Source organism: Onychostoma macrolepis, chromosome 03 (genome assembly GCF_012432095.1).
Source record: "Onychostoma macrolepis isolate SWU-2019 chromosome 03, ASM1243209v1, whole genome shotgun sequence".
NCBI lineage: Eukaryota > Metazoa > Chordata > Actinopteri > Cypriniformes > Cyprinidae > Onychostoma > Onychostoma macrolepis.
Window position 1 is genome coordinate 36708772 of NC_081157.1, and position 26910 is coordinate 36735681.

Consider the following 26910-nt stretch of genomic DNA (forward strand, 5'->3'; position numbering starts at 1 on the left):
TATAAAAATGTCTCCAGCAAAAGTACCCTATTTGAAAAGAAGGAAATAATGTCTCAGAGTTTTAATGGCCAGATCACTGGGTGGGACCTCAGTTTTCCTTAAAAAAAAAAAAAACCTCAGTGAACTAAGTGTTTGGACTAGTTCAGTTTTACCATATACTGCAGCTCACTATCTACACCAAGAAAAAAGTTCTTTATTGGATTCTGTGCTTCCATAAGAACATTTAACATTCATTTAAGTTTTCCATTCCACAAAAGATTCTCTTTAGATTATTAAAATGTTTGCCGGAGAAACAAATGCTTCTTTTAAGAACTGGTCACTGAAAGGTTCTTTGGGAAATCAAAAATGGTTCTTCTAAGGCATTGCTGCAGTGTGTTTTTATATATATATATATATATATACACACACAGAGCTGGGTAGTAACTGATTACATGTAGTCTGGATTACGTAATCAGATTCCAAAAATTAAGTACTTGTAAATAACAATTTAAAATACTCGTAATCAGACTACAGTTACTTTTTTATGGATTACATGATTACATATTATTCACACAATAGAAATAAATTATTCATAATTCATTGAGAAAGGAAAATTTAAAAGATGATAAAGAGAAATTAGGGAGAATCAATCAACACAAACTCAGCATACCTGAGAAATTGATAGGTGCGTAAGAAAAAACACTCCAACAACAATGTGGAATCCAATCAATAAAAATGATGATCCCACACACTATCGGTCCATGCTAAATATAGAAATTTATTACAAAAACCAGCGACGTTTCGGTCCACTGACCTTCATCAAGCTTTTCCTTTCAAATTTTCCTTTCTAAAATAGCCTACCGATTATATACATATTATATACTGTTTGTATATATAGTCCAGTTTTGTGGACATTCAAAGATCAGTCATTAGTCAGGTGGCGACAGCATTTGAACACTGGATTTACAAAAATCATTTCAGGTTTAAGAAGTGTTTCAACATTGCATCAACTACTGATGAACACATTCATTTTTATTTGAATTATTACTCTATAGGTTTTTTAACAATGTATTATTAATTAAAACTAATAAAAATGCACATATTCACGGTATTTCTTAGTTACATGTAATGCAGGCCTTCCAAAACGTTTTGTCATCTAAACCCTTTCACCAAATATATTTGCTTTAAGTACCCCTGAGATTTGAAAATAAATATTTCAATAATTAAGTATCACATTTGCATGTTCACGGTTTCTTTGATGTTGATTAATGATCACATGGCATGCAGGTAAATAAAAATATTTCATCTTTTTTAGTAAGTGTTTTATTTAAAACAAAGACTATAGAAATACAAAGACGGTTCACTCCTATTCTTATGAATGGGAGAAACCGCAACTCGCAATATGGAGGAATAGTCCCACCTTCTAAATAAAAGAGCCATATTCCCCATAGAAACCTGACTAGACCAGCCAATGCACATGCGCAGTCATAAGCACACTGGAACTACGCATGCGCTTTGGCTGGTCTAGCCTGAAAAATAAGCTTTTTTAAACGTTATTTGAGCATAAGAAACAACATTCATGGGGCAATTCATTTCAGATTTTTGTTGCTGATTTGACATTATGTTATTTAATTGTGAGTTCAGCAAGCAGTTTTTGAGATTTCAGGATTCCCCCATTCATTAAGATTGGTCTTGTACGAGCTGCCCGGAGGTGTTGCAAATATGGCCACCAAGTGAAGAGACTTTCCTCGAAAGGGAGTTCAACCCCCCTGCAGTTACTTTATGAACCCTAGTTTGGGAAACCTTGATGTAATAATGTTTAATGCACTTCATGTTATAAATTACAATGAATGGAACAAGTTTTCTTACTCTTTGCATTTTTTACATCATTATGGTACAAGATAATGCTATTTAAATCAATGTGATAAACGAGTTAAATCAAAAGTAATCTAAAAGTAATCTGATTATATTACCTAAAATGTATAATGTAAGGGATTATGTTACTGACTACAATTTTTGTCATGTAATCTGGAATCAGTAACGGATTACAATTTGTAAGTAATCTACCCAGCTCTGTATACACATATATGTACAACAATGATGGGAGGATGATGGGGGCAGGGAATTGGAGTGAAGGGTGAGAAATGCAAATGAAGTGCCTATAGCAGGCTGGAGAGAGCCCTTCATCACTGCAGGGATGGAGATGAACGGACATCTTGTTGCTACACTGTGATTGAGTGATGTTGGGGTGTCAGTGTTGACGATAAAGAACTGGATAATCAATCTTAGATCTGAGGTTAGTTTTCCAGTGTAGGAATCTTACAGACGAATGGAAAGGCCTTATCACAATTGTTGTCATTCCAAGACCTCAGTGCTGCAAAAGATGGAAAGATGCAAACAGTTTCTTCATTTTGTAATGTCCTGTCTGTTACATAATTAGTGGGGCTGTCAATCAGCTATGTATATCTCACAAAAATATTTAGCCGCATGACTGTTTTTAGCATTGATAATAATAGTAAATGTTATTCGAGCAGCAAATCAGTGTATTAGAATGATTACTGAAAGATCATGTGACACTGAAGAGTGAAGTAATGGCTGAAAATTCAGCTTTGCCATCACAGTGTTTAATTACATTTGAAAATATATTCAAATATAAAAATAGTTATTTTAAGACGTAATAATATTTCACAATATTACTGTGAAATTTTACTGTATTGATTAAATAGAAATTGCAACCTTGGTGCACATACAAAACTTCTTTCAAAGACAATGACACAGTTTTGAATGTTAGTTTCTTAACGTGTTATCTTAACTGTACTAAATGATCTAAATTAATTTCTGGTGTATGATTAAAAAAACTGTGAACTCACCACTGTTTTGTCTGTACCAGATCTCCACACAATCCTCCTCCTGAGGGATGCGATGAATGCCATCATCTGGTTGATTTCCATCCCAGTAACTGTATTCGTAGGGTGACCCGTCTGTCCACTCCATAGTGCCCTCCTACCGACAAACTATGATTAACAACGCTATCACATTTGCTTGCTCCTTGCCCCTTGACCCTGAAGTGATAACTAAATCCTCCTGCCAAGCACGAGTTTACAGCTTTGGTGCTTTCTGGATCATTTGACCAGGATCTCAGAGAAACTTTCAATTTACAAAACTGAGGGTTTGTTACAACATCATCCATAACCTATCTTCCTCAACTTGGTGCTAGACCAAAGTGTTGGTTCACCACTCTCTGGAAATGATTAAACGTCACTCAGAGAAACTATATTTTCCATTCATGGGATTATTAGTGGGATGATTTATATGCTGGGCTTGGCCTTTTACAAAACACACAAGCTATGTCAGTCATGTAGCTGTTAACGTTTTAATGGGTTACTATTATGACTGCTTCACACAATAAAACATCAGTGAATCATTGAAACATCAATATTTTGTGTTGCTCTTAATGTTATCAAGTTTACCTGTCTTCTATCATGAAGGCCAATCCAAATATCTGTTGGAATTCCTGGTACACGGCTGTTCACAAGATCATACACAAACACATTTTCTTCCCAGCTATGAAAAAAGTTATTAGAAAGTGCACACTTTAATAGAAGGTCCAGCAAAAATCCTGTACTGTAAGACAAATGGCTGCACTGTCAGTCAGTGACAAGTCATACCTGTGGATGGAGGTGAGTTTGGCAGATTTGTGTCCGTTTGAGAACTCAGCACAGTACAGATCTGCCTCAGCCCAGGTGCGGTTCAAGGGGAAGAAGCGGTAACAGTAACCCTCAAATTCAGTCCAGAAGAGCGGACATGTCACAGGCTGGTTTGAGTCTGACAGTTGCAGGGGCAGTGCTAGAGCAAACGGTAATGACATTAAATCCATTTTAATTTAGCATTATACGAGCACATAATAGGTCAAACACTTGCAAACACCACAAAAATATATTATTACGTTATCTGAAACAGCATCTGGAAAGTATTTAGCTGATTTCAAAATATAATGTCATTGTTTTCTTTTCACAGCACCAGCCTGCTTTTGATTTAGTTTGAACTGTGCAAGAGCTAAAGAAATTCTGTTATGCAACAAAAATAATTATAGGTTACACTTTCCATTACAGTATTTACATATTACATTACAATAACTAATGTCAGCTAAATGTAAGAAAAATGCTTCCTAAATAAATTAATTGCAATGTTAAGGCATTTGTAGAAAACAATTGAATTATTTAGTGGCAATTTTTTTCCAGCATAATATGTTACAGAGAAACTTTTCCTGCCTTTCAAATCTGAGTCATACTTAACCTTTAAAGATGGATTCACTGCTAGTCTGAGCTCTTGTAAATCAATAAAACACTGCAAGTATAGCATTTATGTCACATCCTCATTCACTGGGCAAACTCTGCAAAATGCAGATTAAAACTATACATTATAAACAGAAGCATGTATAACGTGGCAAAGCATCTTTGGTTTAGCTTGAGACTGTCTATTCGCTATGCAAAGAAGCAAATTAAAGCATATTAACTGTGTCTGCACTGTATCCTAGTCTTTGGTTCTGGTGGCACTCACCTTGTGTGATCTTGATGTTTGTTGAAGGCAGAGCCCACACTGAGAAGCCGGTGATCAGTAGGGCTAAACACAATTCCCAACAGAGCATGTTTAGTGCAAGAGAGGCGATTGAGATCTGGAGTGTGTGTGTGTGTGTGTGTGTGTGTGTGCATGTGTTTGTGAGCATGTGTGCTGCAGGACAGTGTGGAGTGTTGGGGAGATTAGAGGGTGTGTGAGCCTCTCTTAGCCCCTGCCTTTTTGTTGGACTCTTCCTACTTGGTCAAGTCCAAAACACTGACATCAGACTGTGTAAGAAAGGGAGAAAGAGAGAACCCAAGGGCCTAAAACTGATATTTTGTGTCATTAACCCAATGTAATGCTCCCTGGGCGGACAATTTACTACATATACTATCCTTTGAAAGTCTGGGGTCAGTAAGATTTTCTTTTAAATAAATTAATACTTTATTCAGCAAGGATGCATTAAATAAATCAAAAGTGACAGTTAAGACATCTATAATGTTATAAAAATGTCTGTTTCAAATAAATGCTGTTATTTGGAACTTTCTGTAGCACCAAATCAGTATGAATGATTTCTGAAGGATCATGTGACACTGAAAACTGGAGCAAATGATGCTGAAAATTCAGCTTTGCCATCACAGGAATAAATTACATTTAAAAATATATTAATATAACATTTACATTTAAATGAATGCAGCCTTCGTGGTTACAAAAGTATTTTTTTCGAAAACATAAAAAATCTAACCAACCCTAAACCAACCCTATTCATATCACAAATAGCAAAAAAAAAGAAAAGTATAACCAAGAGCCTTATCTATTACACTATTCAAAATGACTGCTTTTTGTCACGAATCTGGTCCGACTGCCACAAGAGGTCGCCTCTCCATCATATTGACTCTCACACCACACATCACACTGAACTGCATTTCCCATCATCCATTGCACTGATCACACAGCTGTCACCAATCACACCCTCACCTGAAAACTATTGCACCCACACTATAGAACACACTCAGATCCTGATCTAGTTGCCGAGTATTGTCTAGCGTTTATTGCTTTCCCAGTGATAGCTACTCTACGGAGCCCTTCCTTGTTTCTGAGTCTAAGTTTAGTCTAAGTCTAATTTATTGCCTGAGTCATTTGTATCTTTATCCTAGCCTGTGTATTAAACCTTTAAAATCTCTTTACAAACAGACTCTAAAGACTTTGGACAAAAAGTCTAACCAATATCACCATTGTAGGGTTTTGGAGAAATACAATTTTCTGAGCTTTGACAACTTTAGACTTTTCTCAAATTTATGTATGGTTTATAAAATTTTAAATGGTTTGGCCCCTTCCATACTTCGTGATTTTGTGCACTTTCATTCTACAGTCTCTGTAAGATTTACTAGATCATCATCCACTAGTGATTGTGTTGTTCCATTTCGTCACTCTGCCTTTGGATTATCATCTCTCTCAGTGAAAGCTATTACTCATTGGAACACTCTACCAGAAGACATAAGGATGTGCACATCTATTGACATTTTTAAATTGAAACTAAAATCTTACATAAAATCAACTCAACTCTGTAAACACTGACATGGTTATGGTGTGGCTCTGATATGATGTGAAGTATTACTGTACTGTATGTTTTTGTTGTTTTGTTTTTATGTTTAATTGTGATTATGATTACCTGCCAAGGGACCGCAGAAGAAAACTAGCCATCGGCTAAATTCGGTACAATGCATGAAATGGAAACATTTATGTTAAAATTGTACATGGTCCCTTTTCAAATAAATTGTAATAATAATAATAATAATAATAATACCTTATTTATTATCTGATCTCTGTCAGCCCTGAAGTTTAGTCTGCCTTGGATCTCTCTTTAGTCTTACTACTGGACTACTGCTCACGTTATAGGTTTACCCCTCTTGTCAAGCCCTCTGGATACTGTTTGCCGATCGAAGACCCACGCTTGCCCTAGGATTACTCTTGTGTCTTGGCCGTGCCATACCCGTTTGCTGTTGTTTGACCCTGCCTGTGATTTGACTATGTTTACTAATAAATGCTTGCACTTGGATCCGCTCGCCTCACGTCTCGTCGCCTCCGTTACACTTTTATTTCAGATTTAATTTAATTTAATAATTGAATTTATCAAAATGGAAATTAATTTATTAATTAAAATCAATAACAGTTTTATTAGTGTTCTAAGTCAGTATTATGTTTGTTATAATATAATAACCTTTTGCAATTTTAACTTTTACATAGATGGAAAACATCTACAGTATCTCACAGAAGTGAGTACACGCCTCACATTTTTGTAAATATTTTATTATATCTTTTCATGTGACAACACTGAAGAAATGACACTTTGCTACAATGTAAAGTAGTGAGTGTACAGCTTGTATAACAGTGTAAATTTGCTGTCCCCTCAAAATAACTCAACACAGCCATTAATGTCTAAACCGCTGGCCACAAAAGTGAGTACAAGTGAAAATGTCCAAATTGGGACCAAAGTGTCAATATTTTGTGTGGCCACCATTATTTTCCAGCACTGCCTTAACCCTCTTGGGCATGGAGTTCACCAGAGCTTCACAGGTTGCCACTGGAGTCCTCTTCCACTCCTCCATGACGACATCACAGAGCTGGTGGATGTTAGAGACCTTGTGCTCCTCCACCTTCTGTTTGAGGATGCTCCACAGATGCTCAATAGGGTTTAGGTCTGGAGACATGCTTGGCCAGTCCATCACCTTTACCCTCAGCTTCTTTAGCAAGGCAGTGGTCGTCTTGGAGGTGTGTTTGGGGTTGTTATCATGTTGGAATACTGCCCTGCGGCCCAGTCTCCAAGGGAAGGGATCATGCTCTGCTTCAGTATGTCACAGTACATGTTGGCATTCATGGTTCCCTCAATGAACTGTAGCTCCCCAGTGCACTCATGCAGCCCCAGACCATGACACTCCCACCACCATGCTTGACTGTAGGCAAGACACACTTGTCTTTGTACTCCTCACCTGGTTGCCTTCACACACGCTTGACACCATCTGAACAAAATAAGTTTATCTTGGTCTCATCAGACCATAGGACATGGTTCCAGTAATCCACGTCCTTAGTCTGCTTGTCTTCAGCAAACTGTTTGCGGGCTTTCTTGTGCATCATCTTTAGAAGAGGCTTCCTTCTGGGACGACAGCTATGCAGACCAATTTGATGCAGTGTGCAGCGTATGGTCTGAGCACTGACAGGCTGACCCCCCACCCCTTCAACCTCTGCAGCAATGTTGGCAGCACTCATACGTCTATTTCCCAAACACAACCTCTAGATATGATGCTGAGCACGTGCACTCGACTTCTTTGGTCGACCATGGCGAGGCCTGTTCTGAGTGGAACCTGTCCTGTTAAACCGCTGTATGGTCTTGGTCACCGTGCTGCAGCTCAGTTTCAGGGTCTTGGCAATCTTCTTATAGCCTACGCCATCTTTATGTAGAGCAACAATTCTTTTTTTCAGATCCTCAGAGAGTTCTTTGCCATTAGGTGCCATGTTGAACTTCCAGTGACCAGTATGAGAGAGTGAGAGCGATAACACCAGATTTAACACACCTGTACCCCATTCACACCTGAGACCTTGTAACACTAACGAGTCACATGACACCGTGGAGAGAAAATGGCTAATTGGGCCCACTTTTGGGTGTACTCACTTTTGTGGCCAGTGGTTTAGACATTAATGGCTGTGTGTTGAGTTATTTTGAGGGGACAGCTAATTTACACTGTTAATACAAGCTGTACACTCACTACTTTACATTGTAGCAAAGTGTCATTTCTTCAGTGTTGTCACATGAAAAGATATAATAGAATATTTACAAAAATGTGAGGGGTGTACTCACTTCTGTAATTCATATTGTTGCAGAAACATCAAACACAACTGACCTGTGATTCCTCATTAACCTTTAACTTGTAAAATTCAGTCCCCAAACATCACAGAATGGCCATAACCTGGAGTGAGTAAGATAAATGCTTCAGAAATACATGTTTGCCAATAGAATAAAGAAAAAAAAAAAAGAAAAAGTTAACAGTTAAATGGTTTAACTTCAAGTCTATGGAAACATTTAATCTCGTAATAATTAGCTGGAAATATTATGACGTCCAGCTTGTCTGCAGAGTTATTGAACACCTACTTCACACTACTTGCTTAGTTCCATTAGTCTCCCCTGACACCGTCTTGCATTTGATAGCATGTCTGCTTTATCTCATGGCCTACAGAGCCCAAGCTATTAAAGGCCCAGAATTCCTCTTATCTTTGTGAGGGCTGCCGCCTATGAGAGCTAAGGGCAGGAGCGTGGCGATATGACTCATTCTTATACTGAAGAAGGACTCCATTTAAGATTTTCAGACGGGATTGCTGCTAAATATGGTCTCTAAATGAGTCATTTTGTATGTCCTCTTGCTGCGTTCTGCCAGGTGTAGACAAATAATATCTAACACGCAGTACAATAAAAGAAGGAAAGTCTTTAAAGAGCTTTTTAAACTTTCATTATCGTTTACATGTAGGACTATTTCACTGTATAGTAGCCATGTGCACACTGCCCCAAAATTTGGTTGTCAGTTCACCTTGTAGTTCAGTTCTGTACACAGTTCAACCGAACTGAATGCTTAAAGATGCTTAAAAATTAGCAGACATGACAACACTTTGAGAGCGTGCTCTGAGAAGCAGCTTTCCGATCATAAATAACAGTGGCTTAGTTAAAATCGCCAAATATAAGTCTTGCTGTAGCAAACATAAGGTTGCTGTAATTTTACTTTGGTCAAAAAAAGTGGATACCAAAAATAGCGGTCTTCAGTTTGGTTGTAACTTATAATTTAGGGGATTCACTCCCGTATTCAAATGCAATCGTCACTCCAGAAACTTTACAGTGTGTTCGTGGCCATATGTCTGGCATTAGGGTTTTTCAAAACCATCTTTATAGAGTCACATTCCTAAATTCATTCCCTGGATCACTGAGTTTTCACTCAAGCAAACAATGAGAAAGTAGTTCAGACATTTCCAGTGCATCATTGGGCGTACCCATGATCTGTTTGAGGAAGATGAACTAAGACGTGTGAGCTAGCTAAAAATATCTTTTTTGAGTCTGGTATTGATTTTGAGTCAGCTCAAAGCCAGCTGATCTGCAGACATGAGATGAAACATAGCACCCCTGTTTTATTGGTAGAATTCCCAAAAATATGTTCTTGTACGTTGAACATTTTACATTGAAAAGGGGTGATTCATTCCAGAAAAATGTCTCTGGTTACCTTTTCTTACATTTTCCTACATTGTTTGTAATCCCTCAAGGTGTAGTGCAGATAGTGGTGCACATTAGATAAGCAACAGCTGTGACATTCAGCACTTCCTGCTGCAGGACAGTCGAACAGCTGCACATATTGTTAATTATGAGCGCTTTTTGCTGACCTCCATTGAGAAATTTCCATAAAATTATGCTTTCTGCAGTGCTTAAGGTTTTTTTTTTTTTTCTCAACAAAAATGTGGCCAATAATGGTTTGCAGCATAGTTAGTCTTAATTAAAGTCTTAGTTAACTCAAAGGGTGCAATAACACACTGTGAGCCATGTAATCTCCAGCTGTCATCTCTGTGTACTGCTACAGTGTTTATTGCGCACATTGTTGCTTAGCAACTTCAAATCCATGCATTGAGGTGGGCAAGGTTGACTCAAAAAGCATGATATCACAGCAAGGCTCTGTGAAAGTGAATGGGCTGTTTTCAGTGGACGATCTCTTTCTAATTGCTGGAACAAGTGCAATGGTTTGAGTGTTACTGGATATTACTGCAAGGCATGACGGAAATATAGGATAAAAAATATTGGGCTGATGAATTCTGCTTCAGCTCCTTGCTACCATCTTGTGGTACAATTATGCAATGTGGGTGTGGTGAATGGATAAGCAAAAACATTGTTTGTCCTCAAATAATAGCCTCAAACTCTGTTTGCTTCTTATTAATGTGTTGATATTATGTAATAATTATCGCAAGACAAACTTTGATGTTGGCTTGAGAAAGAAAATTAAATGTTTTTTGCACAATAAAGCTCAACTTGACTTGACTTGATAAGATTAAAGTCAGTTAATGTTGACATGGTCAGACACCCACTGTAAAAAATATGTACACGAGGCATTCATACTGCAAACTGCAATGGGGTTCGTCTTTTTCAGTTTATTTATTTTTATTTAATAGGGACTTTGCTCATCAATAAACAGTAACATACTGTAAATAAGCCAGAGTTAGCCTCAATGGCTAATTTTCATCTGTTGCCCCATGCCAGATTTTAAAAAGGCAACCTAAAAATCTGAAACACAGTAAGTTATCACACATTTTGTTTGTTTGTTTGTGTGTTTATTTATTTGACAAAATTTAAAACATAATACAAAAAAGTCCAAAAAGACTAGTTCTTACACATTTCGAAACTGTCGAGGATAAAATACACAAAAAAGCCTCCGGCTTATTTCCATTCCACACATACGCATACAATAGCATTTACAATTACATACAATAACACTACTAAAGATAATAATGGCAGTATCATAAAAAAAAAAAATTTACACATGATTACAAATACAGTTTGCTTTTAACCATTTCTTTAATTTATATTTAAATGTAAAAAAAACAAAAAGGTACTACTCTTTAATTCAGTTGGTAGAGTATTCCAATTGTTAATGGCTCTGACTGAAAAGACTGTCCAAATATTGTACACCTAAAGTACAATAGGCCCTAAACTGTACAGCAGTCTCCTCTAGTAATTGCTCTTGTCACTCGGCCTTTATTCTTCTTCTGCCTTATAAACTGGCATAATGGGGGAGGTGCATATCCATTTAAAATCATAAAAATCAAGCAAGCATCAACCAAATGTTTAATGTTATAGTTAATAAAGATAGTTATTAATATAATTAATATATTATTAGTTATAATTATTATAAAGATAGTTAATAATTATCTACATATTCTTAAACCAAAATACATTAACATGAGAAATAAATGATTTCTGAAATAAATAAATGAAAGAATGAGATTATGTTCAAAACAATAAAAACAAAATAAACTTAATTCAAGTTTATTTTGCTTAGCCCAATTATTTTGTTCTTGTTGTAAGCCTAAAATCGCTTGATTTTGAAAATAAGACTTAATATCAGTTCTATTCTCGTGTACATGTATCTTGATTTAGGATTTTTATTTATTTATTTATTTTGTTTATTTATTTTTGCAGTCCAGAGACGAATTGCAGAAATTGTGTTGTGAGCATACCTACCAATAACAATGTCCCAAATATAAAACCAAACATAATATGCCTCCCTGAATCTTATGATGAATGGGAAACTTTAGCGAGATGTTTTTCAGTTAAACAGCACTGAATGCTGGCTTGCATTGTTTTCTTTTCTCTGTGTTTGAAGCTCTTCTTCGTTTTTCTCCATCCTGTTGTCACTAGGCAACCACGCGGTGAATCGGGCTACCTCAACAGATGTTTGTATTTTCTGCTCAAGTGAAGTTTAGGTGAAATCTCACATTCAAATGATTACTTTTTCCTGCTTAACCTACACTTTCCACTTCACTTGTCAAGCTGCAAGTGAACGAACAACCTTGGAGTTATTTTAAGTAAGTCCATGTTTCTGCCATTGTACGTGTAGGCACCAAGGGAAATGTATTTGCCTCGGCATTTGCATTAATAACAATAGAGCTGCAGTTATTTCTAGCCACCGACAGATGGGGCAGCCGCCGTGTGAACCGCGCTGAAGGAAAGAGTAGAGAAATAGATGGGAGGGTCAGGCCGCTGCCTCTCAGTTTCAAACACTCAGTGCATTTCAAACCTGTGCATGGACATAAACTGAACGGTGAAAGTAGGATTTGTTTGCGGACTCTTCCCGTGTTAGACGGGTCATGCTGTCTTCGCGAAGGTAATGAGCCGCAAAGCCCTCGGGTCTCGGCTGAGCAGCGCCCACAAACTGCAGCGAAACTGGAATGACTGGCAGCCCAGGTCAGTAGCGCACCACACGGCCGAGCGCTCGCACTACAGACCGAGGCTTCAGCGAGGCCTTGCTCACCTGCGCCTCTTTATGAAACACAGCAGCGGTCTATCTCCACGTGAAGAGACTTTTATAAGCATTCATCTCACATCACGTCGCAGAATAAGGAGGTTGATCTCTAGTCTTTGGGAATAGTTAAACCGACAGGTGTCAAGCGCTCGTGTTCAATTTTTCAGGTTGGTTAGCAGATGTTAGCATAAGCTAACTCACAAACAATCGGCGAACACTGACGATATTTATCATGTTTGCGTTTGTTCGCTAGCTTTGGTTTGTAGACTGAGTAAAAATGTGAGTGTAACAGTAGGGATTTGTGTGTTTTGACAAACACGCGGATGTGTCGTGGCGTTCATTTGTGGTTTGTGAGGGAAAACACGCGTGTGGTCTGACACGTTTAGCCACAAGCTACATAGGGTTAGTATTTCAACGTTTGCGATCAAGTTAGTAAGTCGATTTATGTTGTAGTATGCATATTGCAGACATACGGGATTATATTCATCTCATACTGGTTTAATGCTTTTTGAACTCCTCCTGTGAGGCTCAAATAATTCGCGACGCTCATGTCACTTTGCTAATCGGCTCCATTATTTTCGTTGTGCCGCTGACTGTGAAGCGGATTCCTAGTTTCAGACCTTACAATTTTGTTTGTCGTTTTAAACCGCTTTAATTTGGACGTTTTCGTAGTTTAAACCGGACAAGCCAGGTGAAGCTTGGACTGAATGTCAAAGTCAGCCGAGTGTGCCTGTGTGTGTCTTAAAAGCTTAGGAATTGGCAACGAGTAACGTTACATTGAACTGCGAGAGTGAAAACTGGCTAATTGTTTGAATTCAGTCGAGTCTCATAATCAAATAGCCAATGTCCATTCAGTAACTTTGAAACAACTACTTGATGCATTTATTTAGGATAACCATTCACAGTGTTCAGATGAGTTGCATTATTTGAAACCATGTGGAAAAATGAAATCTCAGCTGGACTGTCAAATGACTTCTTGTCCATAAGTCCCGGATGCAGGTGCGATTTTTATGAATAGCCAGGGAAGATTCATGAATCGTGATTATATGATTTTGTGTCTTTGTCGATTTAATGGTTTAAATTGTGAGTACTAATACTTTCTGCCATGTTAGAAAAGCTCTATTATTTTTAAGTTTCGCAGGTGATTGAAATGATCAACTTTATATTTCTGTGAACTGTTAGAATTCAAAATGTAAGTTAAGGAGGTTTAAGTAATCTCATTCAGTCAGTGCACATGTTCCAAACCTGTATGGCTTGCTTTCTTCATTGGATCACTAAATATAGGCTACATTTTTGAAGGATGTCCTAGCCCCATTTTTTGCAACATAATGAAAGTGAATGAGAATTGATGTCAGGTTCCAAATTGGCCAAAAAAAAGAAAGCTGATATCAATGATTTATTGATCTTATCAGCACAGCGACTGATCCACTTCATTTGTCTGAATGATCCGTTTGCAAAGTGGACTGATCCAATTTATTGTTTCCTGTTCCATAGAAGAAAAGCTTATGGATTTGGCATGACATGGTGGTAAATAAATGACAGTGTCTGTTTTGGGTAACATAATTGGGTAGATGCCTGTTGATTTATTGTTCATTTAACTGGCAACTATTGAAGTTATAGATCTAACTAAACATTCATGTTTGTTCAGGATCAATGTGTGTTTTTGTGTAGGTGTTCCCTTTGCACATGAATGGATATTTGAAAGAAATAAAAAAATGTTTAGCAAAATGCATTAAATTGATCAAAAGTGGCAGTGAAGGCATAATGGCGCAATTATTATTTTTTTCTCAGTTCAGCATATTAGAATGATTTCTGAAGCATCGTGTGACACTGAAGACTAGGGTAATGATGCTGAAAATACAGCTTTGCCACCACAGTAAAAAAAAAAAAATCAATATACAGGTGCATCTCAATAAATTAGAATGTCGTGGAAAAGTTCATTTATTTCAGTAATTCAACTCAAATTGTGAAATTATATATTAAATTAAATAAATTCAGTGCACACAGACTGAAGTAGTTTAAGTCTTTGGTTCTTTTAATTGTGATGATTTTGGCTCACATTTAACAAAAACCCACCAATTCACTATCTCAACAAATTAGAATATGGTGACATGCCAATCAGCTAATCAACTCAAAACACCTGCAAAGGTTTCTTGAGCCTTCAAAATGGTCTCTCAGTTTGGTTCACTAGGCTACACAATCATGGGGAAGACTGCTGATCTGACAGTTGTCCAGAAGACAATCACTGACACCCTTCACAAGAAGGGTAAGCCACAAACATTCATTGCCAAAGAAGCTGGCTGTTCACAGAGCGCTGTATCCAAGCATGTTAACAGAAAGTTGAGTGGAAGGAAAACGTGTGGAAGAAAAAGAAGCACAACCAACCGAGAGAACCGCAGCCTTATGAGGATTGTCAAGCAAAATCAATTCAAGAATTTGGGTGAACTTCACAAGGAATGGAGTTCACATCAAGAGCCGCCACCACACAGATGTGTCAAGGAATTTGGCTACAGTTGTCGTATTCCTCTTGTTAAGCCACTCCTGAACCACAGACAACGTCAGAGGTGTCTTACCTGGGCTAAGGAGAAGAATAACTGGACTGTTGCCCAGTGGTCCAAAGTCCTCTTTTCAGATGAGAGCAAGTTTTGTATTTCGTTTGGAAACCAAGGTCCTAGAGTCTGGAGGAAGGGTGGAGAAGCTCATAGCCCAAGTTGCTTGAAGTCCAGTGTTAAGTTTCCACAGTGTGTATCGATTTAGGGTGCAATGTCATCTGCTGGTGTTGGTCCATTGTGTTTTTTGAAAACCAAAGTCACTGCACGCGTTTACCAAGAAATTTTGGAGCACTTCATGCTTCCTTCTGCTGACCAGCTTTTTAAAGATGCTGATTTCATTTTCCAGCAGGATTTGGCACCTGCCCACACTGCCAAAAGCACCAAAAGTTGGTTAAATGACCATGGTGTTGGTGTGCTTGATTGGCCAGCAAACTCACCAGACCTGAACCCCATAGAGAATCTATGAGGTATTGTCAAGAGGAAAATGAGAAACAAGAAACCAAAAAATGCAGATGAGCTGAAGGCCACTGTCAAAGAAACCCGGGCTTCCGTACCACCTCAGCAGCGCCACAAACTGATCACCTCCATGCCACGCCGAATTGAGGCAGTAATTAAAGCAAAAGGAGCCCCTACCAAGTATTGAGTACATATACAGTAAATGAACATACTTTCTAGAAGGCCAACAATTCACTAAAAATGTTTTTTTTTATTGGTCTTATGAAGTATTCTAATTTGTTGAGATAGTGAATTGGTGGTTTTTGTTAAATGTGAGCCAAAATCATCACAATTAAAAGAACCAAAGACTTAAACTACTTGAATTTATTTAATACACGAGTTTCACAATTTGAGTTGAATTACTGAAATGAACTTTTCCACGACATTTTAATTTATTGAGATGCACCTGTACATTAAAATAAAAAAACAATCATTTTAATAATTTTTCACGATCTTATAGTTTTTACTGTATTTTTGATCAAATAAATGTAGCCTTGCAAAACAGAAGAGACTTTCAAAAACTTAAAAATCTTACTGATACTGACTTTTGTAAGGTTGTGTAAACATTTTGGTGTTATTATACATATGATGTCATCAAAGAGTAAATACCAACCCCTTTTTGTACAGTTGCACAATAATTGGTCACCTCTGGTCAATGTGAACATGGCCAGTTTAGTTGCTGTAGCCACTGATGGTATATCAAATGTTTTTCAGAGGCGAAAGTCTGTCAGCCAGCCAGGACGGTGTGAAGAGCGGTGTCTCTAGAGACCGTGGTTCAGAAGTTCTTTTCGACATTCTGCCCTCTGACCAGCCTGGCACCCCACCATTGCACAATGACGCCTTCACTGCCACAGACATACTCGAAGAAGGAGGTGTGTGCTTCATCTGGCCCTGTGTTTAGCCTGGCTTTAATCAGCTGGATTATATCCACCAGTGTTTTTCACCTGCATTATTGTGGTTTTCAACATCAATACCATGTGTCATTCTGCTGAGGGTTTGATGATTATTTGATTCCTCTTCTGTGTGTCACCCTGATTAAGGTTTCTGTTTATAGAAATAGAAAGTAACGTCAGCAAGGGATTTTCTTTCTTTGTTTTTAGTTTTAGTTTTTTGGAAGGTCCCAGAGTTTCCTTGTGCAAATAAATCCCCATTTATTTTTTTATGAATATAATATATTTGTTCTATTGTTTTGTTATTTGCTTTATTTTTAATAGAGAGAAATGTCTTTTATAACCTTTTGTTAATTGTATACCTTGAATAATTTATTCAGAGGTCGCCATGAAAATAGCCTTGATGCTGGCATGGTGTTAAAAAGTGCATAAATACATATTTTTAATAGAGAGAAATTAAATAAACAATAGTTACAACTAGATTATACCATATACATTTCTTTTTGCCCTGCTTATTATAATAGAACCTACCTTAGTGACACAATGTTCTAACATGTAATTTATGCTTTTAAAGTCTCTTGTGGGTTTTTCTTTTTTTAGGAATTTCAGATTATAAATGTTATTCCTTTAGAGAAGGGAACTGACTGTAGTCTTGCTTTCTAGGTGGGTATGACGCTGATGGAGGCCTCTCTGAAAATACTTATGGTTGGAAGTCGCTGGGGCAAGAGTTGAGAATCAATGATGTGACTACTGATATAACAACTTTTCAGCATGGAAACCGTGCTTTAGCTACAAAGGACATGAGGAAATCACAGGGTGCATTCACCTTTCAGTGCTCATACATTGCTTGTTTGGAATGAATTGCCTTGGAGCTTAAGTGGGGCTGTTGAATTAATTTATTTACTAGCATTACTTTCTCTTTTATGTCCCAGACCGACCGTTGGCTCACTCTGAGGAGTCTCGTCTGGCAAATCTTCTGCGGAGAGCGTCACGGGAGGATGACCGGGAACGCAGACTGGCCACTATGAAACAAATGAGGGAGTTCATTGTGCACTCTGAAAATAAAGTGGTATGGTCTGACATGCTCAAATGGATTTTTATGTATCTATAGAATTGAACTGTTTTTAATCTGTATTGTTTGTATTCATACATTACAGGTCCTAGTGAAACAGTTGGATTCCATTTTGAGCACCCTGAATGACATTTTGAGTGAGAGGTATGAATGCACAGCCTATTTTTAACACGATGGGGGGTTATCAGAATTCACTCCATTGTGGGTATATTTAGCATTTCATTGTTCGTGAAGTGTTATGAACGCCTTACTGAGTCCTAGTCATAAAAAATTTAACCAGCCATTATTGCATTTTTTCGTGGCTGAAAAAAAATTAGCCTGCTAGTATGGGAATTTTTGGAATTTTGTTTAAAAAAAAAAAGACTGGGTGGTAGACACCCTACTCCACACAGGGTATGCCAATCAACAGAAAGCTCTTTTTGTATGCTTTTGTACAGTTACAATTACAATATCTCCCTACGATTGTATTTTGAATGTGATTCATTGGCCAAAGAAAAGAGAGAGCACATAATAAGCAAAGTTAAATATGAAATTGAATATAGCTTTTCCTTAATTTTGATAGATATTGCAATAATACATAGGCCTTGTCCCTAATGGCACCCTAAGCCTTTGCAGTCTTTCTTCAGGTCCACACTTTGTGACACAATGCTACGTAATAATTATCAGGTAGCAGTTTAGAAGCTCAGCTCATTTCAGTTTGGGCGAGGGCACATGGTGGCTGCAAAGTGAACACTCACAAGCATAGTTCTGAAACTTTATGGATGCGCATGCGGGGGCCATTGTAAGTTTACAAGACCACAAGTTCACATGAAGTGTGTCATTTGGGTCAGACTCAGAACCATTGTTATCATGGATTATTTTTTTGCCATGATAATTGCTGTGAAATGCAGTGAATATCTGGTCTAATTTCATCTCAAATTGAATATCTATCTATCTATTTAATTATATATGTACAGTAGCCTTACAATGAGCAGGATAGTGAACAGTCAACTGGTCATCATTGCATAATAAATCCATGCAGTACCTGATCACACGTTTCTGTTTGGCCTTACAGTAGTAAGCTCCTGCAGGAGCTCAGGCAGGAGGCTGCGGGCTGCCTGGGATTGCTCTGCGCCGCCCTCAGTTATGAAGCCGAGAGGATCTTCAAGTGGATGTTCCTCAAGTTCAGTGTGTCCACAAAGGATGAAGTGAAGCTTCTGTACCTGGTGGCAGTGCACAAGGCACTTGAAACGGCAGGGGAGAAGAAGGCTTTTTCATCTGTAATGCAGGTATTTATTCAGCTCCATTGCTAAATCTTGGATTACCCTTCTGTATAATCTTTTGCTGTGGCTGAAATGTTTTACCGTTTTGTCATTCAGTTGGTGATGAGCAGCCTTCAGTCTATCTTGGAGAACTTGGACACACCTGAGCTGTTGTGCCAAAGTGTAAAATGTATTTTACTGGTGGCCCGGTGTTATCCGCACATATTCAGCACCAACTTCAGAGTAAGCAGTGCAAGCAGTCTTAAATTTTAAATCTGGAAATCTGAAAGGAAAGAACTTGTAAACGAGCTGCTGCTTTTGTTTTTCAGGACACAGTGGATATCTTAGTAGGTTGGCATATAGACCACACACAGAAACAGTCTCTTACTGTACAAGTGTCTGGTACGATTTGTTTTATATTTAGTTTCATTTCCCTTTTTTGGGAAATAACCTGTCTAACCTGTCTCACTATATCTTTCTAGGCTGGTTACAGAGTCTGGAGCAGTTTTGGGTCGCAGATTTGGCCTTTTCAACTACATTATTGGGTCAGTTTTTGGAAGATATGGAGGCGTATGCTGAGGTAACATGAATTGTTTTAATTTGGTTTCTGATAGTCCATTTATTATGAGATTTCTAAGCTACTAATGCTCTTTACTTTATAGGATTTGAGTCATGTTGTATCTGGGGAATCAGGAGACGAGGACATTCCCCCTCCTACAGTATCCCTGCCAAAACTGGCAGCCCTGTTGAGAGTTTTTAGTACAGTTGTGCACAGCATCGGAGAACGATTCAACCCTATCAGAGGGCCTCCAATCACAGAAGCATATGTCACTGATGTTAGTATCCAACACGCTTTGCCTCTGCTTCAGATATCTGTTACTGCAATACAAATAGATCATCTAAGATAAACCGCTGTCATTTATAGATCAACAAACACTTGAGAATACACACACGCACGTCCTTTACTGATCAGACGTAAATTGTTTGCATTTTCTCGCTCGCAGGTTTTGAACCGTGTTTTAGCCTGTGTCACCACAGCCAAGCAGGTGTTCTTCTCTGAGGCGGTGCTGACTGCAGGAAATGAGTGTGTGTGTGTCCTGCTGGTGAGCACGGACTTGGGCAACCAGCTGATTGATGCTGTAATCTCTTATGGCCTAGACCAGCTGAACAGCTGCCAGTGCTGCGGACCAGAATACAGCATGTCTGTCCTCACCCTGCTTACGCTGGTAGGTCTCGACTTGATTAATCCAATAATCAACAGACTGGAGTAGAATTTGTGGGATTTATATAAATGTAGTTCACACCTTGGCCTTTTCACTATTATTTTTGTCTTTGAAATACTTTTTTTACGTGTGTAGTCATTATTATAATTTTTTTTAAATGTGTGATTGTAGATTGTTGACCAGATAAACACCAACATCCCGGCTGCTTTTGTAGAGAAGTTGCTGGCCCCAAATTCCCAACTCTTGGAGCTGCGTTTCCACAGAGAAAGAGAGGTATGATTAGTAACCTCAGTTTTTAATAAATTCAACACACACAACAGCTACGAGTTAACGTTTTTTTGTTTGTCACAGGTGATGGCAGCTGCACACGGAGTGTATCATGCTGTGCTGAGCCTAAAGAACATCCCTACCCTGGAGGCAGCTTATAAACTGGTCTTGGGCGAGATGGGCTGTGCGCTGAACAGTTTGCTCAGCCCTCTGGGTTTGCCTGCTGCCTGTCCTAACATACAGCATCCTGTCTTTAGCCAGCTGCAGTTCAGCCCAGAGAGAGCAGAGTTTATCCTTATCTTCAACCTCAGTGCTCTCACCACCATTGGCAACACCAAGAACTCCCTCATCGGGGTCAGCATGAATTCATACTTGGCTCTGCGAAAGCATTTTTTCCGGTCATACAAGAAAATGTGTAAAAGACAAGAGTGTAATAACGCTTATTTTTTCTGTTACAGATGTGGGCTTTGTCCCCTACTGTGTTTGCCCTGCTCAGTCAGAATCTGGTTGTAGTTCACTCTGATTTGGCAGTTCATCACCCTGCTGTCCAGTATGCAGTGCTCTACACTCTCTATTCTCACTGCACCAGGTAACAATGCAACATTAACTTTACTTACCTGGATGATGCTTCTTGAAAAATGTTCAGGACTTCCACAGTCATAGTGTTTTCCAGGCCATTATATTATTATAATATATCACATTATATTGACGATATATATTTCATAATAAAATATACATTACACTGTATACATGATTACACTGTAAAATAAAATAAATAAATAAAATAAATTCTGTACTTTAAGTTTGTTCATTTAAAGAATCCTAAAAAAAAAGTGTCACTGTTTCCACAAATATAAATGTGTATGTGTGTGTATATATAAATATAAGTAGAAACATTTTTGACAATGATGATAAGAAATGTTTCTTGAGCACCAAATCTCATTAGAATAATTTCTGAAGGAATGTGACCATTTCAAATTACATTACATTAGAAAAATATATTATAAATAAATATATTAAATAAAATTGTAGTACTATTTCACAAAAGTGCTGTTTTACTGTCTGATTAATTAGTAAATTTGTCTGAATTAAAAATTAATTAAATTAAAATTACAAATGTATTGGACGAATAGTGTGAGAAATGCAGAATAACACTGTGTTTAACAAGTGGCAGTGTGGTTTCATGAATTATGTAGTGCTATATGGTTTTATCATTGTTTTTTTTTGCAGTGTACATAAAACTGTCAAAAACACTGTCATTCACTTGATATGAGGCTCTCTCACTCCAGGCGTTATAACTAATAGACTGCTGCCTTTCTCTCTTTATTTCTCCCAAGACATGATCACTTTATCTCAAGCAGCCTGAGCTCTTCGTCTCCATCCCTTTTCGACGGTGCTGTCATCAGCACAGTTACCACGGCAACCAAAAGGCATTTCAGCACGCTCCTTAATTTGCTGGGTATGCTGCTCAGCAAGGATCATCTCAACCCTGAGGCGAGGTACAGAGTTCACACTGCCTGTCTATAATGAGGCCTGTTGTGATTAATTAATCTGAACCACTTGCTCTTTCAGCTGCTATAATCACTTAAACAGTGACAGGTGTAATTGCACCTTTCTTTTTAATTCCTTACTTATTTGCATATGGCAACAGTTTAGTATTTAGTTGAGAATTTTAGGAAATTAGTGAATATGCAGCAGGGTCCAAAAATGCTGAACAGAAGTATTTTCAATATTCAAATTTAGTGCCATAATAGTTTAAATAAAAGCTGAATTAAGAATCTTCACATGAATTGGAAAGTTTATTCACACAAATCTCATTTAGCTTATTTCTAGTGTTTTGTGTTTGTTTGTTTGTTTTTTCCCCTCCAAATCCTAAAACTTTACTTAAAGATTTAAATGAGATTTTTAATCACTGATTTTTAGTATGGTCTCAGCCTCCACTGTTATTAACATTTATTCTGTCTTTTTTAACAACCTTTTTTTAGGCGGTTGTTACTCACCTGGTCATTAGAGATGTCTCTGATGATGAAGAAATCTGAAACCTACTCCCCTCTGTTCTCACTCCCATCCTTCCTCAAATTCTGCAAAGGCTTACTGGCAAATTGTGAGTTAATATCCCCATTATTATTTCTGGATTTTTAGTTCACAAAGGTGAAACAATGTTATAAAGAGAGAATCATTCTCCAGATCTACAAGTAATGGGTTAGGATAATAAACTGGTGACCAAGTGAATGGACTTTTAACATCGGTTTTCCTCTATGCAGCCTTGAATGAAGACCCCACCATATGTCTGCAGGCATGTAACAGTCTACAGGTTGTGTCATCTTCCTTGACCACAGAGCTTCTCCAGAGGTGATCACACATCCTCTGCTTGTTAGATGCTGTCTTCCTGCAGGAACATTCATTAGTGCTGCAACTCTTCCTCCTGCTCTTGGAGGCAGAGGTAAAAAAAACATCTTGTTTGATCAGCACTGATTCTGGCTCCCTTCTCTGTGCAGGTGCGTGGACGTGTGCCGAGTTCAGCTGGTCCACTCAGCAGTCCGAGTCCGGCAGGCCTTTGGGAAATTGCTGAGATCTGTTCCCATGCATGTTGCATTGAGGTTTGCAAGACTCCTTTTCACCTGTCTTGAATTCACACAATAGAAACCAGAAGGGAGCAATAAAACCTACCCTGTAGTTTTACCTCCAGCTGTAGTTGATGTGATGGTAATTGTCGGCTTGTCTCCTAGCAGTGCCCGTAGTCACTCTGAGATTAAGGAGATTTCTCTGGCCATCCGCCGACACATGAGCAAAGTGCCTAGCAACACATTTCACCCACAGGACTTTTCTGATCTCATTGGCTTTATTCTATATGGAACTGTCCACCGTGGGGGGTGAGTAGGTTTATTTCTTTATTTTCAGTTTGTTCATTTGAATATATTTTATATTTGATCAAACCCTGTACTGTAGAAGATCTACAGCTGAAATAAAAGCAATTTGAAGGGGTTGTATCTTTTGGAGGTTTTTTTTTATTAGATATTTATTGTTTCATGCGCAGTAAGGAGCCCTGGTTGGAGCGGCTGTACCACAGCTGTCAGCGGCTGGAGAAGAAAGACTCTGCCATGGTGCCCCGTGTCCTGCTGAAGACTGAAGCGGTGCTGTGGCAGTGGGCTGTTTGGGAGGCCGCTCAGTTCACCGTTCTCTCTAAACTCCGGACGCCTCTGGGACGAGCCCAGGATACTTTCCAGACCATAGAGGGTTAGTGAGTTATCCATTTAGGAATTTGACTGATCTCAAAAAATTCCAAGATTTATTAAAGGAATAGTTTGCCTAATTGAAGTTTTGACACTATTCACTCACCTTCATGTCGTTCAAAATTTGCATGACTTTCATTTGTCATTCTAGATACTCGTGAATATGTTTTGAAGACTGCTCGGGTGCATTTCCCAAAAGCATTGTTAGCCAACTATGGTTGCAAGCCTCGTTAAACTCTAATGGTAACGATGGAACTTGCAATCCAAGTTGCTTTTGGGAAATGCACCCAGGCCTCTCCATTCCATGCAATTACATTTAATTTAATGAACAATCTTCTAAAAGGACCCTCGTTTAAAAGTATTAAAAAGAATTAAAGCTGGAACCACTTATAGGTTATGAGTGCACAGCATATATATATATATATATGTGTGTGTGTATGTATGTATGTATGTATGTATATGTGTGTACATATTAGTGGTGGGCCGTTATCGGCGTTAACGTGCTGCGTTAACGTGTGACTCTTATCGGGCGATTAAAAAAAAATATCGCCGTTAATCTATTCTCAAAGTTGGGTTGGGAGCTGGGTCTATACTACGCAAGCTATGATGACTTTCACCTTGATATTTTAGCGCGGATGTATAACTAGCCGAATTGCACTGTAGGGGGGCGAGAACGAGTCTTCGAACCTGTGTGTATGCGTGCTAACATGGATGCAGCTATAAAGCCGCCGGGTTTGTTTCAGGGAAAATTTATTTTTAAGAAGCTTCCCAATGGAAATCGGCAAGTCATTTCTATCTCTACGTTACATGGTCGCGCTCTCTGTATCGCACACACACACAAACAAACGTAAGCGCGCACACACAAGTGAGCACACTCCCACTCCTATTTGTAAGTATTAAGCCGCAAAATGTCTATTTAAATATGACTTCTGCTTGTCTCTCGCGCGGGTTTGTTTACTCATACAGAAGACCGTGTGACGCTTGCGGCGATATTAACGTCTGCCGTCTCATTAAATGAAGACATAAATACATGAACAACATCTCCAGAACTGCTCTGAGAGTCACTTCATGAGCATTCGAGCGTTTCATTTGAGAAAAACTATCCTCACGGCAACCTGTCAAAATAAAAGTTCGGTTTCACTTGAAGACATTGGGCAGAACGTAATAGGCTACTACTACTAAAACTATTAAAACCTCATCTTTAAGGAGTAATCATACAATGTCTTCAATGTTATTATCAATATTAAATTCTTGATGACTGCTAGTTGTTTACTACTAGTAGTGAACTTATTCTGATCTACTTGGCAGAATTCAAATGAGCCATTTTAATCTAGATTAATCTAGATTAATTCCAAGATTACAGTGAGATTAATCTAGATTAAAAAAATTAATATATGCCCACCACTAGTATATGTATATGTATGTATGTGGTTTGCCACAGTTCACTATTTGTTTACAATACCGTTATTCCTGTGATTGCAAAGCTGAATTTTCTGATTTAGTGCTCAAGAAACACTTCTGTGCTGCTTAATGTTTGTGTAAACCATTAAAATTTTTCTTTTTTTTTTTTTTTAGAATTTTTTGCTGAATAAAAAGTTTAAAAGAATAACACTTATTGTCACTTTTAATTAATTGAATGCATCCTTGCTGAATAAAAGCACTCATTTTACAAGTCAATGTGTTGTGTGTCTTGCGTTTTTGAATCAAGATTTTATCCCTGTGTTGGTTGTAGGTATGATCCGCAGCCTGGCGGCTCACAGTCTGAACACAGAGCAGGAGTTGAGTCAGTGGAGTGGAGGAGAGAGTGATGAGGGTCACCACACCAATCAGCTCCGCCTGGCTCTGCTTCTGCAGTTTTTGGAAAACCTGGAGAAACTCATGTACAATGCTTATGAAGGCTGTGCTAGCGCTCTCACTGCACCACCAAAGGTCTGTCCTCTGTATATACACAACTAGCCTTCACGTTATCTCTATGAAATGCTAGCTTTATTCTTCCAAGGGCTTTTAATGGCATTACCATTGACATTCCATGTTTTCATCTTCAGCTTAATTATTCTTTTGCTCCTTTATTTAGGGCATCAGAACATTTTTCTACACAAACAGACAGACGTGCCAGGACTGGCTAACCAGAATTCGTTTGGCACTGATGAGGGTGGGCCTTCTCTCAGGTCAGCCAGCAGTCACGGTCCGTCATGGCTTTGACCTGCTCACTGAGATCAAGAACAGCAGTGCACAGGTAAGACTTGAAGCAGTGTTGTTCAAAAGAGGCTCCAACAAATAATTTTATGAAAATATGCATTAAGCAAAAATACAGTCTTAGGTTGTATTCTAAATGTTTCATTGCCATTGACGCATTTAATTTTTTGCAACACATTTTAAATTTTGCCAATAAATGATGAGTGAAATAGGTTGAAGGCTTTGAACTATTACTCCATTATCTTCCCAACATTGCTCCTATCGTAAGGCACTGGCTCTGCACTATTTGGACTTTAATATCCGAAAGCCTTATTTCATTGTTTCTGCTTTGTGCTTTGCCCTGTAGGGGCCAGAAATGGAGGTGCCAATCACCATGTTAGTGGAGGCGTTGTGTGAGCTGCGATGCCCTGAAGCCATACAAGGTCTGGCAGCCTGGAGTCTGGCCAACACTGGCAAGAGCCTGGGCTGGCTGGGATCAGTGGCACTGCAGGCTGAGGGAAAGTAAGTGTTTTGTGTTCTGAAAATAATTAACCTACTTTACACCGTGCAAATTTGTCTAGTCGCTCTGTTCTCATAAAATGTTGATGCTGCATTGTTCCCAAGGTTTGAGAAGGCAGCGTTAGAGTACCAAGAGCAGCTGTGTGCCGTCACAGGGATGGACTGCTCCATTAAAGGCTTTGATCGCTCTCTGTTAAAACTCACTGGCTCCAACACCTCCAGCCCAAAACACACCAGCAGTGGTGAGTACTTTACAAAATTTGCACTAAATGTCTCGCATTAGAAATGAAATGCAGGATAATCCTGAATTGAATATACATTGATTCATATATGAATCTCAATTCATATCTTCTTTTGAATCAAATTGATCCGCTGTGCATCTCAAAGCAACAGACAATGATGTTTCAATACTGAATGCATTAGGTTTTGAATGAATCGTATGAGTGAGTGATTCAATTACTCATTCATAAATACAGTAGTGACTTGCTTTGTTACTGAATTTTTGAACAAATGAATGAAGAGGACTTGCTATTGGCAGTTTCATATATCATGAGTGTTAGTTTCATATGTCATTTTGTATTTCAGTGTTAGTTTAATTTTTAAGACATCATAGTCGTATTTATGAAACTGCAGTGTAGATGCATTGTTCATATCTGAGCTGC

The 26910-nt window shown here is 38.3% G+C and overlaps 2 protein-coding genes across 2 annotated transcripts in view; one reads left to right on the forward strand and one right to left on the reverse strand.

The window, feature by feature from the left end:
- Positions 1-235: 235 nt before the first annotated feature.
- Positions 236-4751, reverse strand: clec19a (C-type lectin domain containing 19A). Its single transcript, XM_058770716.1, has 5 exons — positions 4540-4751; positions 3648-3825; positions 3450-3543; positions 2850-2982; positions 236-2353 (listed from the first exon to the last, which is right to left on the reverse strand). Exons 1-5 carry the CDS (start codon positions 4703-4705, stop codon positions 2277-2279), a joined length of 648 nt encoding a protein of 215 aa, XP_058626699.1. The 5' UTR covers positions 4706-4751; the 3' UTR covers positions 236-2276.
- A 7526-nt stretch (positions 4752-12277) lies between these two features.
- The window catches only part of smg1 (SMG1 nonsense mediated mRNA decay associated PI3K related kinase), a 39232-nt gene continuing 24599 nt past the window's right edge, over positions 12278-26910 (forward strand). Inside the window, exons 1-24 of the mRNA XM_058769348.1 lie at positions 12278-12523; positions 16343-16500; positions 17182-17334; positions 17451-17587; positions 17676-17734; positions 18645-18858; positions 18949-19074; positions 19161-19233; positions 19314-19411; positions 19494-19667; positions 19836-20057; positions 20226-20327; positions 20406-20675; positions 20780-20910; positions 21659-21820; positions 22307-22425; positions 22586-22673; positions 22820-22921; positions 23054-23194; positions 23359-23558; positions 25287-25483; positions 25629-25790; positions 26097-26251; positions 26354-26490. Coding sequence (XP_058625331.1) covers positions 12447-12523; positions 16343-16500; positions 17182-17334; positions 17451-17587; positions 17676-17734; positions 18645-18858; positions 18949-19074; positions 19161-19233; positions 19314-19411; positions 19494-19667; positions 19836-20057; positions 20226-20327; positions 20406-20675; positions 20780-20910; positions 21659-21820; positions 22307-22425; positions 22586-22673; positions 22820-22921; positions 23054-23194; positions 23359-23558; positions 25287-25483; positions 25629-25790; positions 26097-26251; positions 26354-26490 — 3457 coding nt within the window. The 5' untranslated portion in view covers positions 12278-12446. The remainder of the gene's footprint in view (positions 12524-16342; positions 16501-17181; positions 17335-17450; positions 17588-17675; positions 17735-18644; positions 18859-18948; positions 19075-19160; positions 19234-19313; positions 19412-19493; positions 19668-19835; positions 20058-20225; positions 20328-20405; positions 20676-20779; positions 20911-21658; positions 21821-22306; positions 22426-22585; positions 22674-22819; positions 22922-23053; positions 23195-23358; positions 23559-25286; positions 25484-25628; positions 25791-26096; positions 26252-26353; positions 26491-26910) is intronic.